This window comes from Protopterus annectens, chromosome 11.part0 (genome assembly GCF_019279795.1).
Source record: "Protopterus annectens isolate FY-2018-M chromosome 11.part0, PAN1.0, whole genome shotgun sequence".
Lineage (NCBI taxonomy): Eukaryota > Metazoa > Chordata > Ceratodontiformes > Protopteridae > Protopterus > Protopterus annectens.
This window is the reverse complement of record NC_056745.1, coordinates 1,479,871,360-1,479,888,670: the sequence shown is the minus strand read 5'-3', so window position 1 is coordinate 1,479,888,670 and position 17,311 is coordinate 1,479,871,360. Positions and strand designations below refer to the sequence as shown.

The window sequence follows — 17,311 nt, the reverse complement described above, 5'->3', positions numbered from 1 at the left end:
GGTTGATATATTTCCAGCCATGTAGTATATTGCCTTATATAAAATCACAGACTTAATAATCTACTTAATAATTTGGTTAAATAAGATGTACCATTAAAGTACATTAGGTCTATATATTATTATGACAGCTACTAGGTAGGGCAGGACCAGCTCGAATGTCACACTGATGTGGGAAGGGATGTGAATTTAACATGTGTACCAATAACACTTTGTTTTACAGCACAATAAACCACTCTCATGCCTGATAAAAAGTATATATATATATATATATATATATATATATATTTAGAAAACTTGTGAGGAAATTATAACTCTATTTTTCTTTTACTTGGATCGCTTGTCTGTGTACTTAATAAAGGATTTTCGACTGGAAACAGACTGCCTGCCTTGCTTGGATTACTTTTGAATACTTATTAATGCTGTAAAATTATATATTTTCTATTATTATTTTTTGACTTTACGAGTTTACGTTCGCTACTTCTACTGCTATTGTCTGATCTGATTAATATACAGCGATTAACTAGAAATATATGGACTGAAAATCTTCCACACAGAGAAACCTTGGAATTCACCGACCTGGAGACTTAATTGCACTGCAACTGCACTGCACTGCAGTCTCACTCCGGATTCCGACATCTGAGAACTGTACTGCTGCAAGCCATATAAGACCAGGGAGCTTCTATTCAGGACTCACTCATATGCATAAATTTTAGTTACTGTGCTTTTACTGGAGTGACCCTATACACAGGGCACCACTCGCCCTGTGTTCGAATACAGGCTAGGCCACCACTGATAAATTTAAAAAATATATACTTTTCAGTACTGTACTTTACTGAAGTCAACTTGAGTGCAGTTACTAATAAAACAACTTATCTATATAACAGACACTCACGTTACAGCTTACAGCCTTTACTGTACAAGGTTTGCTTTTCGATACAGATGATGAATCTCCATTTGCAACAGAACTATGTGCCTAAAAAATACCAGATCTAACATCCTTTCGTTTTACAGTCCTTTTATATACTTTTTAGTACCATTTGGATCCTGTCTATGAAAGCAATCTTTTGAAGTCAATACTTTGGTATTTGCTTGATGTCATGCAGTCTGCTGATAAACTGATTTTTGTTCTGCTTCAAGGTGAATTATGTGACAACCTTCAAGACTTGAGCAGTTGTTCCTCTCTGTGGTCGTCCTTGCACCTGCATTCATCAGGAATTAGGGTGTCATTCTTATCTGCAGTTCTCATTCACACAGTTTGAGAGCACTGCTGTATTTCAGTGCATATTTATATTCATAAGTATCTCAATATCCCAATTCCTACATCTGAATGTGTAACATTTATCAGGAAGTTTAGGCAAATTGTAAGAAAGATTACTGGGAGTCACCTGAGGGAGTTGTTCCCGGCCCAGTCCATGTTTTCTTTTTCTCAGCTGACCTGGACGGTCAGTACTGAAGCCTGTGGTAATAAAAGGGACATTTCATCTATGTGTCTTAGTTTGTTGCCATGATGGCTCTGTCCAGGTGAATCATGAGAAAGGTGAGGAGTGGTGGGTGTGTGTGTTTTGTATTGATGTGTTTACATACATGCATGAAAACAGTAAACCTGAATAAAATATTAATTTCCCATATTCTTACAGGTTGTGTTAACTCCCTTACATCTTAGTATGTATATAGTTCAGAATACGGCTATAATAGAATAATTAAGGACAACAGCAGTTAATCATATTTTGGAGTCCATTAAAATTGAGATATTCAGAACTATAATGGCTCATTTTTTGCACTTTGCCAGTAATTTTAACTCACATGCCTAATGTCGATACCTGTTGCATTCCTCTTATAAATTATATTAAATTTCATCAGAATCAAGCATAGTTTTACCCCGCTAGTCATTCCATTAAAAGGCACTAAGCATAGTAGGGAAGCTAGTTACAGTAGTGGAAAAACCTTCCACTTCAAAGTTGCAGCAGGTAGTGGAAATTATATTGTGACAAAGGGGGATGCTGCCAGTACAGCTGTCTGGAATTTTGTAAATAATTATATGTCATTTGTGAATATCAACATGATTTTTATAACATGCTTGTATGTATTAGAACTGTATGTCATGTATATAGCAAACTGCTGGTACAGAAGTGTGTGTTGAAAAGGTTTCTGCAAAGTGCTGTTTGAAATGTAACCACAGTGAGCCGTACTGGAATAGAACAGAAATGTACTTGCACTATTGTAACCGTTTAAATGCATATATTTTAATAGTGAAAACTGGAATACAGGAGGTTAACATCAGAAAAATAGCGGAAATTGATTTACTGTATGGCTACACAATAAAATATGGCATCTTTCAGTTTCAAGGCAGCTAGAGACATAATGTCTGTACTAGGAAATTTTTTATATTGTATTTAGGGTAAAATAATTAATAGTCTTAAAATGTGTAGGAATGCAAGTCTTTTATGACTTCCAGCATCTGCCAAAGATCTGAGCTGTATGTATTTTCACAGGTATATGCTAAATACTGCTATCTTCCAGCAGTGGGGGTTTCACCTGGGGACTAGTCATATGACAAGAAATAATGTCATACTGCAAACTATCCCAGCAGTAATATTTGAGATATTAATTTGAGAGGTCTCTTAGTGACATATAGCATTCTGTATTCGGTCTTGGATCTGACAAGAACCATTCACACACATCTGCCTTACTCTAATGAAGTAAGTTTCTAGGGTATATTCTCTTGATTCGGTCAGGAATATAGTGAAGCTTATTTCAGATATTTTCTTTATTTATTTGAGACTGTCCTGCAATGTTTTAAATATTCCTGTGATTTGGAAGACTGATGTCACTGTGAATATATACTGAGTATTTTCTTGTTCTTTTGTTATTTATTATTAAATATATTTACAATTTTCATCGTGGCTGATCTGTGTAGTGATATTTAAGTTTCGAGTTTCTAAGTTAAGCTCCTACAGACTTTTGAGGGGAGATCTATGCCTGGCATACAGGGCATTGTCAGACCCCACTCTAATGGACCTCCTGCATATCCACAAAACAAACAGTACCAAAATTACCCTTTCTAAAGACTTAAACATTGCCTGTGATATATAAATAGGACCTGCTGGAGAGATAGGACTGTAATCCCAGAGACGACCCCAATCTACGAAACAGGCTCCCCATCCATGTGAAGCAAAGTTCCTCCCTTACCCAATAAAAGTGCAACTTGGAAAATTGTGTGGGAAACCGGAAATTCATCCCTGGTTTGGAACCTATGTCTCTAATGCACACAGATAACCTGTAAATAGTTCATCTCCCGGGCCCATTCTTACACTTACCAGGGGTATCAAAACTTGTCAGAGATTTGGGATGCATAGCTAGTCTTAAAAAGGCCCTTGTGGATGTTAGCTTAGTAAACACCTATGAACCTATGGAGTAATTGCATATTTATTTGGTGACACTGTGTGGGCCACTCCTAATAGCCTTGGTCTTGGTCAAACTACCATTTGTATTAATATTAATATTACACAGTAAGATTGGACACCCTTTGTTAAGGGCCTTAAAGTAGCTGATAAGGAGTTGACTGGTGGCAGTGATAACTACCTTTCAGTCTGGGCAGAAGGGGGCATAACTAGTAAACCTGTGCCATCCTCCCCCAAGTGTGTGTGTGTAAATCAAACCTCAGAGTGTGTGCATGTCAGCTGCTTGGGCAGGGACACAAAGCACTGGTTAGACAGAGAGGGTGCTGGTAGGTCTTGGCTTGGTCACTCAGCCAAAATCTCAACTCTGTAGCTGTGCCAGTGGGGTGTCTTATTGGGGATCTCGAGAAAAGAGGGTGAAACCAGCCCTGGACAGACTGTGGTCTCTGTGTGCTCTTAAGGGAAATTAATGCAGAGAGCTGTATCCGGTAATACTGTGTGTATAGTTGTTACAGTGTACGTCCCCCAATGGTGCCAGTGGAGAGGATTGAGGCTCCTTGATTATTGGTCCAGTGGTGGGGCGTCACACATATAAACACCTGCTGAAGTCGGTGTTGGCAGTTATCTGCATAGCACATGATGAGACCCAGTATGGTAGATGTACACAAAAAGTGAAGCAACTACAAACAGAATGCACGTACCGTTATACCAGACACATCCTATTTAAATGTTATGAAGGAGACATTTCATTTAGTAAAGATAGGAACTGGATATTTGATTACTACACAAAGTTATACTAAATACTGGTAACAAGACACTGTGATATGCATACTTTACGTGACAGTCACAATAATTGAGCATCACCGTCACTGGGTTATACTACAATATGCAAAGCAGTATAAGATGTGAACAACGTTTAACTGCCTGCCATGTAAATAGTACCATGTGGTAACGTGAAGCATTCAAAAGAAGCAGTACAACCAATCAGCAGCGGACACGATGCGTTTAACATCCACACTGTATTGTATAAATGATCCACACACAACCCACATTAACATTACATAACAGACACACAGTTCTTTTTAATATATTCAGCTTTAAATACCAACACATTTAACAAAGATATAGTAAAAGTCATAATCATAATAATGATTATTATGAGAAATCGTACCTTACATTTACACAAGTGCATACTTATATACTACAAGTCGTAATCATGATTTTTATTGTGGTATGTCAATAAGTCATACCTTACGTTTACACAAGTACATATCTATATACTATAAGTCATAATCGTAATACTTTTATATTGTGCTGTGACAATAAATCGTACCTTACATTTACATGGCTAGTTACCTATATGAATGCAGTTCTTTCTAGAAGGTGCAATATTTGGCAGATGCTACGTGTGCGATCTCTTCAGTCAGCTGGCTCCAGGAGCAGTAATAGTATATGAAGGGTTACAGACCATTTAGTAGACGTAATATTAATTTATAAACTTAAAGTTTTCAACCCATCCTTGCATTGATGTAAATTGTCACTTGGTAAACTATAATTGGACCACAGTTACTTAAGACCGGACTTTTAACGGTGCAGATTGCTGTATGTTGGTACAAGATAACTGAAGTATATCTTGTACAAGCCACAAAATCTATTTATATTTAAAAAGTATCCATAAATATTACAGAAGTCAATCTACATAACTACAGTAACAGTGTACGTTTCAGCACATGCAGACCATTTTGCAAACTTTGCATTGAAAAGAAGTCACATACTTTGTCCTGTCAGTTGCACCTTCTGTGTCTCACACACACAACTAATTAGATCACAGTATACATATATCTGTGTAGGTGTGTACTTAACATATTTCTGAACATCTTTACCTGTTTTATTCAGTCATTGTTCATTAAACATTCAGTGAATGACAGGCAAAATACATTTTATTTTTTATACCTATATTTCATTGAAAAGCATTTAAATGAAGTTAACGTTCAGTGAATACAACTGGTTTCATGTGTGTACATGCGTGTTTGTGTGTGTATAATGTATATAAATCGTGCATGCGCATACACATAATGGTATACTGCTGTGGTAGCAAGCCTTTAAGCACTATTAGTGGTGCTTGTCAACACGTGGGGCTGACTGGGGAGGGCCTCTAACATTTAAACCAAATTTACACCCATTTAGCAGTTACCTTAGCTATTAGAATTCTTTTAGTAAGACTTTATTTTATTACATATTTCGAGTAACGTACACAAAATCCCCTGTGTGCACAAATATTTGCAACAAGTACACAGTTATAATTGCTTTACTCTGTAATATTGTGCAGTGACATCCTTAAATTGATGTATTGTTTATACATATCTTCCTCATCGTATAGCTGTTGTGTCCTCTTGGAACACAACGTGTGATGCCCCTGCACTGGCCCAGTAATCAAGGAGCCTCAGTCCTCACCACTAGCACCAGTGAGGGGCATGTGCATTGGGGGATAACAAGTACACACACAGTAAAGTACAATTTTCCTTAAGAGCAAACAGAGATCACAGTCAGTCTGGAGTTGGTTTCTCCCTCTTTCTCCAGATCCCCAGTAAGACTCCCCACTGGCTTAGCTATAGTGTTAATGTCTCAGCCGAGTGGTCAAGCCAAAACCTCCAGCACTCTCTGTCCAACCAGTGCTTCGTGTCCTTACCCAAGTAGCTCACACACACACACCTTCAGATTTGATTTACATACAACCACACAGACACTCATAGGGAAGGCTGGCATAGGTTTACTAGCTATGCCCCCTTCTGTCCAGACTACAAGGTAGTACCAGCTGTCACCAACCACTCTTATCAGCTACTATAAGGCCTTTCCCAAAGGGTTACCAATTCTACTGTGTAATGTTACTGTTATCCAAATGGTAAGTGTGACCAAGACTAAGGCTATTTGAGTGGACTGTACAGTGTCACCAAATACATACGCAAGTACTTTAAGAGCTTAAATATCTCTAAACAACCATCCACAATTAAAAGGTTTAAATATATTTGATAATAAATAATAAAACACAAGACAATACATCTAAACTAATATTTACTGTATTCCTATCTATATCTAAGGGATATTATGCCTTAAATGACTTGCAGAGCAAGGCAAATACAGATTAGAAGTGCTGATGTGAGGATGTTTCTAGGTCCAAAGACGAATACAAAATGCACAGACTCGCTCTCTGAGATGGTTCTTAAATTACTATCAAACATTACTACTGGGTTAGCTCAGATTACATTATTCTTTGTCACCTATGCCTTCAGTTCCCAGGCTAACAGAAACTTAAAATTTAGCACCTGTGTGTCAGAAATACATATCTCTCACAAGTTTGCGTGGAACTGGAAGTCGTAAAACAGTTGAACACTTTTACATTTGAAACCTGTAATTATTTCTGTTTCAGACAATAGAAAGAACTGCTAGCTGTAGACATTGTGTCTCTTAGCTGAGATAAACACCATTGTAAAACTATTCACTTATTTTCTTAGAGTTGCAAGTTAACTCTGTATGTTCCAGCCTTTACCATCAAAACATACATTTGCATAGGCATATAGTTTATACACATTTTTGCCATTTTCCAGCAGGGTACACTGTGATTACATTCTTGAAGCTCAGTACATAACATACAGTTCAACACACACTTCTACGCCAGCAGTTTAACATCCACATAACATATAGTTCTCTTACATTTGTAAGACAAGCCTATGGATCATATTAATATTCACAAATGACATATGATTATTTACAAAATTCCAGATAGCTGGTCTGGCAGTGTCACATTTCTGTATAAATCATATTAATATTTTCAAGTGACATATAATTATTTACAAAATTCCAGCTAGCTGGGCTGGCAGCATTTTGTTTTGTCACATCATGTAATTATTTACTCAGGCTGTTCCTCATCGTATATGGTGCTCTGCATTTCAGGTTGCATATCAACTGTAGCCACCCAAGGAGGAGCAGTGAGGTCATGCAGCAATCCTTGTTCAAGGGAGTGACACTCCATTAACTGTCCTACTTGGCTGTAGGCCCAGATTGGATTCCTGTAGTTAGGCCAAGAAGGTCACTTGCCTAAATATTTATGAATGCTTCTGTCAATAAGATACCTCTTTCCTTCTTGCAAGTCTGTCCAGTATTTTATATTTCCATTTTCTAATTGCACCTTTCATATCCACTTACATTAAAAGAAAGCGAATCCACTTGATTTTTGTTTAGCCCTTTTATTGCATCTGTCTTTGGGCAGTAGGATTCTTGAACTGCATGCCTTGACTTTCCACAAGTACAGGTTGTGACCATGAAAAAGTGCATCAGTCCAGCCTTAGGCAAATTATCATGCCTACTTTGGATGTCCACAGGTCAGTAACATGTTAAGCTACTAAGTCTGTCTTGTCAGCTGTTTCTCTCTTTTATGAGAGGTAATTCAGGCTCATCTCACTTAACTAAGCCTTTTCCAAGTAAATGGCTAATTGTGTTTTCATATATAGGATTAGGGCTCACTCCACAGTGTCAGCAGTTTCCATTTACAGTCATTAGAAATATTTGTGATGCTCCTACATTCTGGATGCCTAGCTTGAAGACAGAGTAGTATTTGCATCAGCTGACCTGCGGGTCATGCATTTGCATCAGCTGACCTGCGGGTCATGCATTTGCATCATCTGACCTGTGGGTCATGCATTTGCATCAGCTGACCTGCGGGTCATGCAGTATAGCATTCTCCCATTTCTAGAGGTTGAGGGAAAATGCTCTGTATTGTCAGTCATATCTGTTTCTAAAGCTATGATCCTGTGATCATAAAATATTTTGTTGTTATACTCACCGTAACAATCTATATTTTAATAGCAGGATCGTTGTTGCAGATTAGACTCTCTCCCCATCCCTGTGATCCTGCAATTCTTAGAGGGTTAGCCACTCCTTTGGTACAGGCAGTCCCTGGGTTAAGGACGAGATCTGTTTTTAGCCTGTCCTTAAGCCACATTTGTATGCAAGTTGAAGCAAGTACATATGGTTCTTACTAAATGTCACTTAGTCAGATGTTTGCCTCAGTCTATTTATTTTACTTTTTTGCACATAAAGTACTTTAGAAACACTTCCAAATAAAAACAGTCTTAACATAATACTGTATAGCGTAGTAATAATACTGTATGTACAGTGTAATAGTACAGTAACTATGTTCATACACTACAGTACAGCAGATCGTTCCATACAAAAAAAAAGTTACTTACCTCTTTTTAAGCTTCACTTCACATTTGTACTACAGGCATCACCCATGAATGTTTTCCACTCTTTCCTGAGCTTTCATACCTCTTACTGTCACCTTAGACCCTAGTCAGCCACAATGTAATTTGCCCTTTCTGCCGTACAGTACAGTAACTGCTTCAATACTTTACTGTACAAGACAGAGGTCTTGACCAATCACATCACCAACACAGCAATCTCTTAACCAATCGGATCTCTTGTTCTCCATGAAAGAGGAAGTAACTCTAACAAGACAGGCGAGCAAATTCACAAACTGGGAAAAGGAATGTGCAACACAATTCATTTTCAAGGTAAGACTTGGGCAACTTTAAGGATTTTTATTTATTTTCACATTATTTCTGACATTGCGGTAGCCCGTTTTTATCTATGGGTTATCCTTATGTCAGATGTCTGTAACCCGGGGACTGCCTGTACTTTAAGCTCTGAAATAGTTACAGACTTCATTATATTGTAAAGGTTAACCAGCAGCACTGTGGTTATCACCAATTGGTATGTTAAGGCACCCAAAGCAGAAAATGCTGTGATCAGTAGCTATCAGCAGGGGTTTGTCATCGATGATGGTTTACATTTTTACCAACCATTATTCATTTGACTGTAATCCTAGCTGCCAGTATCCATTGGCACTTGGGTATTACAAACCATCTGAGTTTTTGTTTTCTGGCCCTTTTCAGGCTTTATTCTTCCAGTTTTTCCTACTAGGAAGTTCTTCGTATACTCACTGACAGAAATTGGAAGATTTATGAAAACAGATGCAGCCAGTTTGTACTCCTCATTATCGCATTTGGAAGAGAATACTTGTCCATGGATGCAGATTACCCTGTTCCCATCAGTCCTGCATCCAGATGGGAATGGATCTTCCATGCAGCAGCTACTCCTGGACTTCAGTACAAGTCAGCACGTATGTTTACATGTCCTCATACTTTGTTGTTCCAGACTTTTTTTTAGGGCTGGACATGCACTCCTAGTAATCCGCAGTGGTGGTGCTGCAGTAGCATTGTCGCCTCACAGTAAGATGCTGTCCGGTTTGACACTCAGCTAGAGCGTCTTCTGTGTGGAGACATGTGTGAATGGGCGTACCTTCGTTGAAGGTTGCGCGTCAGGGCTGGCAACTCGGCACGTAAAAATCAAACTGCCAATCATTAGCGGACCAGAGTTCCTCTGTGGTGACCCCTAACCGGGAAAAGCCGAAAGACACAACAACATGCACTCCTAGTCCAGAGTGTCATATCATGCTACCCCCACCCCCAAAGGAATAGTACTGAGAATGGGAGTACACAAACTAAAGCTGGTAGAGGGACAAATTCCAAGGCAGTACCAAGAAAGGATCACTCTCATTCGATGATGCAGTCAATATTTACTTGTGGATGCAGAGGCTAGTAGTCAGACCCAACACTATGTCCACAGAGACCAGGCAGGGATAACAAGGATCATCAAAACATGTACTGCACTTTTTGTATTCATTGCTGAATAGCTGGAATTCAGAAGTGCAAGGAACAGTGAGATGTAAAAAGCATTAACAAAAGGTACTCCTTTTGCAGATAGTGTTAGATATGTGCAGTTGGGACGTACAAATCATTAATAACTGCATTTAGTGCATAGTGACTTTTATCTGACAGGATTTGTATTTTTTCCCCTCATCTCTTCCCCATTTTGTAACATACTTTCTTTTTGTGTATCTACAGGTGTGACTGACCATTCATTTGGACAGATTGTGATTGCACAGCATTAGAGAGCAGTTCATAAAACAAATCTGCAGAATTGTCATTTGCACTCCATTTAGCATTGAAAGGACTGTTGCGCAGAGAGTTTAATGTTTCTCAGTTTTGAATATGCAGTAACGGTTACTGCGATCAGAACATTTCAGTAATGGGAACTTTCTCATTGTACTCTTCACTGTATGTGAAGCATAATGCTTGGAATTCAGGAAAAAAGAAGGAACTGCTGGCCATTGAATGTGCCTGTTGTGGTGTAAAATGAACATAACATTCAAAGTCTTGCTGATTCACATTTTAGTAGCCGTTTCAGAGACTACACGGAGAAACCTAATTGTCAGCAGAAGCTCATCCACGTTATAAAAAAACTGGTACACATTAGTGAGTTTAAAATTAGCACATCATTTAATGGCTGCAGATGTGGGGTAAAATGCTTAATGTGGCAGTAGAGTTGGGGGGGTATACATTAATCAGTCTGGGGTTGCCTTTCTGAAGCATCTGTGTGGTGTACAAAGCGCCTGTGGGGTTAAAAAGTCTGCCTTTGATGATGTGGAGTTGGGTGATAAATCTTGCTTATGTCTGTTTATTTTGGTTTTATTTTAGTTACTGTAATGTTTTTGTTTTTTTTACCTCAGACTGTTATAAGGTATCTCCATTAAAGTGTATGAATAAATGTTTTTTAAGCAAGCATAAACAATAATGACTTAAATTTGCAGAAGTAGACTGTCTTCATACCGCTGAGTTAAAAACAAAAGCACTTTTCTGACAAGAAATTATTATTTGAGACTTGGCAAAAGTTAAACGCTGGTAGCTGTCAGTATCCCACTTTTAAGATGTAATGGGGTAAGCGTTGTACAAGTTGGACTGCTTGCACTGTGTTTATAATAAAGAGTGCTGAAAATGAAACTGGCTCAGTTTTATTTTGTCAGATGAATCATTTTGTGTTTATGCTCTTACTTACTCAGTATCTTTCTGTAGTTAAGCATTTTGTGATAAAAAATAAAGCTTTCTTGTGCCAGTTATGTTTTCTGCAAATTGATGAAGAGCAGAATTATCTCATCCTTTGTGGCAGTTTGGTTTTGAAAATATATATTGATTATGTATTGAGCTTTGGGGTCTTGTGGGAGAGTAGAAATATATTATGACATTTTGGGGTTTAGCTACCTTCTGTTACCCTTCACTAGTGTGTGAAGCTATTGATGCACATCCTCCTGCTAGAGTTGCAGGTCCCTTTTTCCCATTAATGAGCGGCCAGTGCTAGTCTTTTACTAGTCATTTTGTTAAATCATTTTATTTTACAAAAAAGGAAGAATTTGTTTTTCTGAACAGTAGGAAAAAGCTTCCACATTTGTTAAGACGTGCCTATGGTAGAAAAATTTCCCAAAACAATATCAGAGTTTTTGTACACTGAGCATAAATATTCCTGAATTTTGTGAAAGTTTTCAGAAATGTTACTTAAAATTAGAAATTAAATACATCTGACACATTTGCCTTATTTAACTCAAATTCCTGAAATCACTCCAGCTTAAAGAAATGGGCTGAGAGAACAAATGAGAAGCATGACCAATCACAGAAAGGGAATATAAGGAGGCAACTCCTTAAGAAGGCAAACAAGTTTCAGCCCTTCAAAACAACTTTTAAGGATGGTAATCCTACTTTAATAGCCCCCAAAACCAGAAATTTAAAGTCATTCACTAGTAGTTGCAGCACCTTCATTGATATTTTAATTAGTACCTTTGTCGGAGTCCCCAAGAATCATGCTACAGATACACATCTGACCCACAATTTATTTAATGGAAAATTCTGCAACTTCCACACTTAAATAGGCTTTGCCTACTGCTTTAGTCAATGTCTACTTTTTTTACAGTCTGTGTGTATATAAATGGGAATAAAGGGATTGTGGGTGGATGGATAGATTAAAAAACATTTGCCAAGGAATTTTAATTTAGTTCAGGAAACCACAAAGCAGGAAGAACTGGCTTTTGTGCGCCCTTAAATGCTAGTTTACATCTGTGTCAAGATGTGAACCTGTACTGGTAGTGTCATAGGTCTCTGACACTTAAGGACGAATCTACCTTTGTCTTCAGATAAAAGCATGTTTTTTAAGTCATATAGGCTAGAATCATTAACCACAATGTGATGACACATCCTCACAGTGTGCAGACTTAATTGATGAGAGAGTCCATCAGTCATCCTGTAGTGGATAAAGAATGCAGGCTAATGACTCTACCAAAGTCTCAATGGACAGTTTCTACCTTCCAGTATGTTATGGAATCTAACGGCCTGAATACAGGTTCGCAACCAGGAGTAGCTGAAGAAGATGATAGGATGTATATTGCAGCCAAATACAGGTAGTATCTTTACTACATTCTTAAAGCTGACTGTACCACATTTGCCCTTCCTGTTCTACCCAGAATAGAATGTTCATTCCTTTAGCAATGCCACTCTTTTGTAGAATCTTAGTTTGTAGATAAATATGTCAAAAAATCTGCCATCATACAACAGTTTGGCTTTCAGAGCTTGTAAGTGTCTTGATTTCTTAGCACTGTGATTTTGGGAACTTCATGGGACCTGCCCAATGGTTCCCCTACTTGTGCACCAACAGTTCATTTACGTCTCCAAGGGCAGCATCCACAAACTGGGCAAGAACCGTCAAGCCCAATTATTCCTGTCCAAGGGCCTGATTGGCCCCTTACTCTACCCGGGGTCAAGATTTTGTCATTAGGGAGATGGCAAGTTTATCTGTTCTGTGGGCATGCTTGGCCCATCCTCGCCTAACTCCTCTATGTGGCTGACAGACTCTCAGTGACTGTCTAGGTGGGATTTGGAGCTCTGTTTTTGATCAGATTCAGGATACAGTACAAAAAATGCTGAACGTCTGACACTATATCGGTTGGAAAGTTCATTGCTACAGCAGGTGAGTGTGTTTACATTGATGAAGATGTCTGCTGTAGATTTTTATTATTACACAACTGGATCATAAAATTGTTGACATGAAAACTCAGTCCTTGTTTAAGGAGACGTATTCTCCTAAACCACATTCAAATGAGTAGTGAACATTCTAGGTCATGGTTGCACTGTAGAATTCCAGAAGATGCTAAAATATGTTGCATTCCACAAATATTAGCACTCTGTGTAGAACAAGCTCATCCCTTAATGTGTCCGTTCATATTAAGGGATCATTCCTATGTCCCAAAAGGACAACTAAAGAATAATAAGACTTGTCATACCTGAACAAATTTGTAACAACTAACTCATTCAGAATAGCATTTAAAACCATGCATGTCATTTCTAGCTAAAGCTCCCAACGTGACAACACAAAATAAGCACGGCACCTACTTTAGCATTCCGTTAAAGACAACTTGTAGAAATTACTTCAGATTTCAGGTAAATTATTTTCAGTTTTTATCTCTGCTGTTGTCTGTATTCATATCCTCAGTTCTACTACCAGATTTTTATTTCCACAGTTTGCATACTTCAGGAAACCAAACTTGGAAATCTTTCCCTTAGCTGACAATATCTGTTTAGTCACAGGTACTCTTCCTGCAGCACAGTATTCTGGTAGTTTTGATTGATGCATTTTTGGGGATGACAGACTGGGAGAAATTCTCTTGAATCCCTCAGTATCAGTAATGTCCTTAGCAGCTGTCAGTTTCTGTACAGGTGAAGGTTTTCCTTCACAGGTAACTAGGAGCAATCCAGACTGCATTAACAGACTGTTCTGATCAGGATCATGCACGGGGAGATCATTTCAACAATCTGAATTTCCAGAGCAACTGATCTAAAAAAAAAAAAAAAAAAAAAGTATTTGCACATCAACCCAAACGTAGTTTGTAGAACCACAAAAGTTCTTCAAGATCATTTTTAACTTGACTGTCTTCAGATCAGTTTTGATAAGCAGCACTTACACATCAAAAAAATAAAAAGGAAACTAGGTGACAGAGCTATGGTGCTTTTTGAAGTTGGTTTCCTCCTTCCTTCATTTCTTTTAGTCAAAGTTAGAACTGCTAAATAGTGTAACATGTTATGCATTCAGCATCATTTGGCATCTGTAGTAGTGTGAGAGTATCCGTTGGCCAGTCATGGAAGAAATGGCTTCTGTGGTAAAATTCTATTTTATGGAGTAGTCATTGGACAAGTGGCAGTGAAGTTTCATCAGCTATGACAACAGAAGTGAATAACGTGTTGCTGAATGGGATGCAGATTGCAATTAGTTTGGAAGCTACAGGAAGATGGCCGTGGATGTATTCCGTGAAATGAAGTTCCTGCATAATCAACAGGCGGTCGTGGAGACTCTTACATTGCAAATGTGCAAGTTTCAGGATGAGGCAGTTGACAGTAACACAGACTTAACAGTCTGAGCTATAGTCCATTGAAGGAAATGACAAGAAAGCAAACTGTAAAATTCGGTAGGGTTATAAAATGTGAGGAAGAGAAAACCCGATGGATATGTAAAAAACAAGATGCCAGAGTGGAGTAGATTTGCAAAGTGTGTTCTGGGGATAGAATTGATAAAGCATTAACTTTTGCCAGACTTGCATCTCAAATATGGAGAAATCCTAGACCAGTATTGATAGGATTCTTGATATGCAATGAGAAGGAGCACATATTATAGATACTTTGGTAACCAGGTAGAAAACTCAGTAGTAGGTAGACCAGTACTGGTAGAACATGATTAATTTTATTTATGTTTGACTGGTTTAGTGGATTGAACCACAGAGGACCTATTTTAATCACATTGTGGAAGTTGCAACATAGAATAGAGACCAGCACAGTGGTACAAAGCAGTGCAAGATAAAAGTACAGTGGCAGTACATAAGCGTGCAATAAAGGTGATTACATTAAGTAAGGCCAACATTAAACAAAACGTGGTGATAACTAGTTATGTACATACTAATTGCATTGGATGAAATGGCCATGCTTACATTTGTAATACGTATGAGACAGGATCAGGTCAGAAGAGTGATCAAGTTACAAGGAAAGCAAAGGAAGAGGGTGGTTGGAAGTAACTGAGCCAGGCAGAGAGGTAATGGAAGGGGTTACAGAAGGAATATCTAAATAAAGGCACTTAGTGTAGGGCTCCTTTATGGGAGTCTGGCATATAGGAAGTGTAAGAGTGATGGAGGATGGTGAATCATTAGATGTGTGGGTTTATGTATGAGGATGGCTCAAGCATTTCTAAACAAAGTAGGAAGGTGAATAGTTGGGCCATAAACTGGGTATAGTCAAAAGTGTGTGCTGTTGAAAACAGTTGCTCTTAATTTGGATAGTTCTTGGACATTGTTGGTTTGTAACCAAAATTGGTAGGACATTTCTCAAATGGTTGGTCTATGACCAAAGGCATGAGGACTAACTAAACATGTTCATAGGTGTTTCCTAGGCTAACGACCACAAGGGCCCTCTTAAGCCTAGCCATGCATCCCAAATCTCTGACAAGATCTGATACTCCTGATAAGTGTAAGCAGGGGCTTGGGACATGAAACATTTACAAGCTAGGGCCTGGGAGATGAACCATTTACAGGTTGCCTATGTCCATTAGAGACATAGGTGCTAAACCAGGGATGAATTTTACCCATCCAGTCATCCAGGTTGCACTTGAATTGGGTTAGGGAGGAACTCTGCTTCACATGGATGGGGAGCCTGTTCCAGAGATGGGGTAATCTCTGGGATACATACCTGTCTCTCCAGCAGGTCCTATTTATATCACAGCCAAGGTTCAAGTCTTTGGAACAGGTAATTCTGGTACTGTTTGTTTTGTGGATATGCAGGAGGTCCATCAGAGTGAGGTCTGATAATGCCCTGTATGTCAGGCATGGATTTCCCCTCAAAAGCATGTAAGAGACAAAATATAGGGATAGAGCCTTGAGGCGATCTGCATAGGACATTTTACTCAACCCCTGTATTCTTTTAGTGAGGAACCGCTGTGGACATTCCAATTGTTTGATATGTCTGGTTAGGTACATACCAAAGGGGGCATTGCACTCAATGATAGGTCTGATGAATGTTGAATACAGTTGAACAATGACTTATGCATTTCCTGGCATTGTGTTTTAGTGCATGGCTCTGACACCAGTTGTTTGTCTGTGTCAGAACCTCCTGGAGAACATTTGTGTCAGTGTGGGATTTAATGACGGCTCCTAATTTGCAATCATCTGCAAATTTAGTCAGCCAGAGACCACTGACACTGGCCTTGACTTCAGAGAGGTAATGCCAAAAAGGAGGGACTCCACTTGTGACTGGCCTCTTTGTAGAGGTGGACTTCCTAATTCTAACTTCCTGGGTCCTGTCTGGGAGCCAGTTGGCTATCCACCGGGTAACATACAAGTTTGTACCTAACCTCTTGTGTTTGTCAACAGTGCCTGAGTTAGGGTATTGTGTCAAATGCCTTGGCCAGGTGAAGGTGGGCAGTGTGAACGATTTTGCCTGTAGCATTTTGTTAATCAGGCAGAGTAGTAAGTCAGCCCATTTCCTTATCGGGAGCCATTTGTCACATTTGAGTGCATCACAGTGGTCATTTCTTGGTGAGAGGAGCATTAATCAACTCATTTTCTTTGAGGGGTCGAAGGGCTCTGAGTTTTTTTTTGTATTTTTGTTTTTTTCTTAGAGGTGCAGGCAAATTAAGCTTGGACATAAACAAGTTGTTTTAACATGTTTTTCAAATTGTGTGGTATTTGGTGACGGCTATAAGGAGAGTGTTTGATTTTTTTATGGAGTCAGCATGTAGGGACATGCTTAAACCTGAGTCTAGTGTTACCCCTGTTTACTTGAGAGTACTCAGTTGGATGTATAAAATGAGACGAGTAATGCTACTACTACTGGAGAGCCAACAAATTATTTTAATCTCAGATTCAATGTTAAAAGGTTCAGTAGTCAGGGTTGTAGGTTGTGTATGACATTTTGAAGTTTGCACAAAAGAATTCT

The 17,311-nt window shown here is 38.7% G+C and overlaps 1 protein-coding gene across 2 annotated transcripts in view; it reads left to right on the top strand.

Annotated features, from left to right (window-relative positions):
• The window catches only part of LOC122815922 (RNA helicase Mov10l1-like), a 673,308-nt gene extending 662,012 nt beyond the window's left edge, over positions 1 to 11,296 (top strand). For both annotated transcript variants that reach the window (XM_044088785.1, XM_044088784.1), the window contains one exon: positions 10,361 to 11,296. In XM_044088785.1, coding sequence (XP_043944720.1) covers positions 10,361 to 10,370 — 10 coding nt within the window. In that variant the 3' untranslated portion in view covers positions 10,371 to 11,296. The remainder of the gene's footprint in view (positions 1 to 10,360) is intronic.
• The last annotated feature ends 6,015 nt before the right edge of the window (positions 11,297 to 17,311 follow it).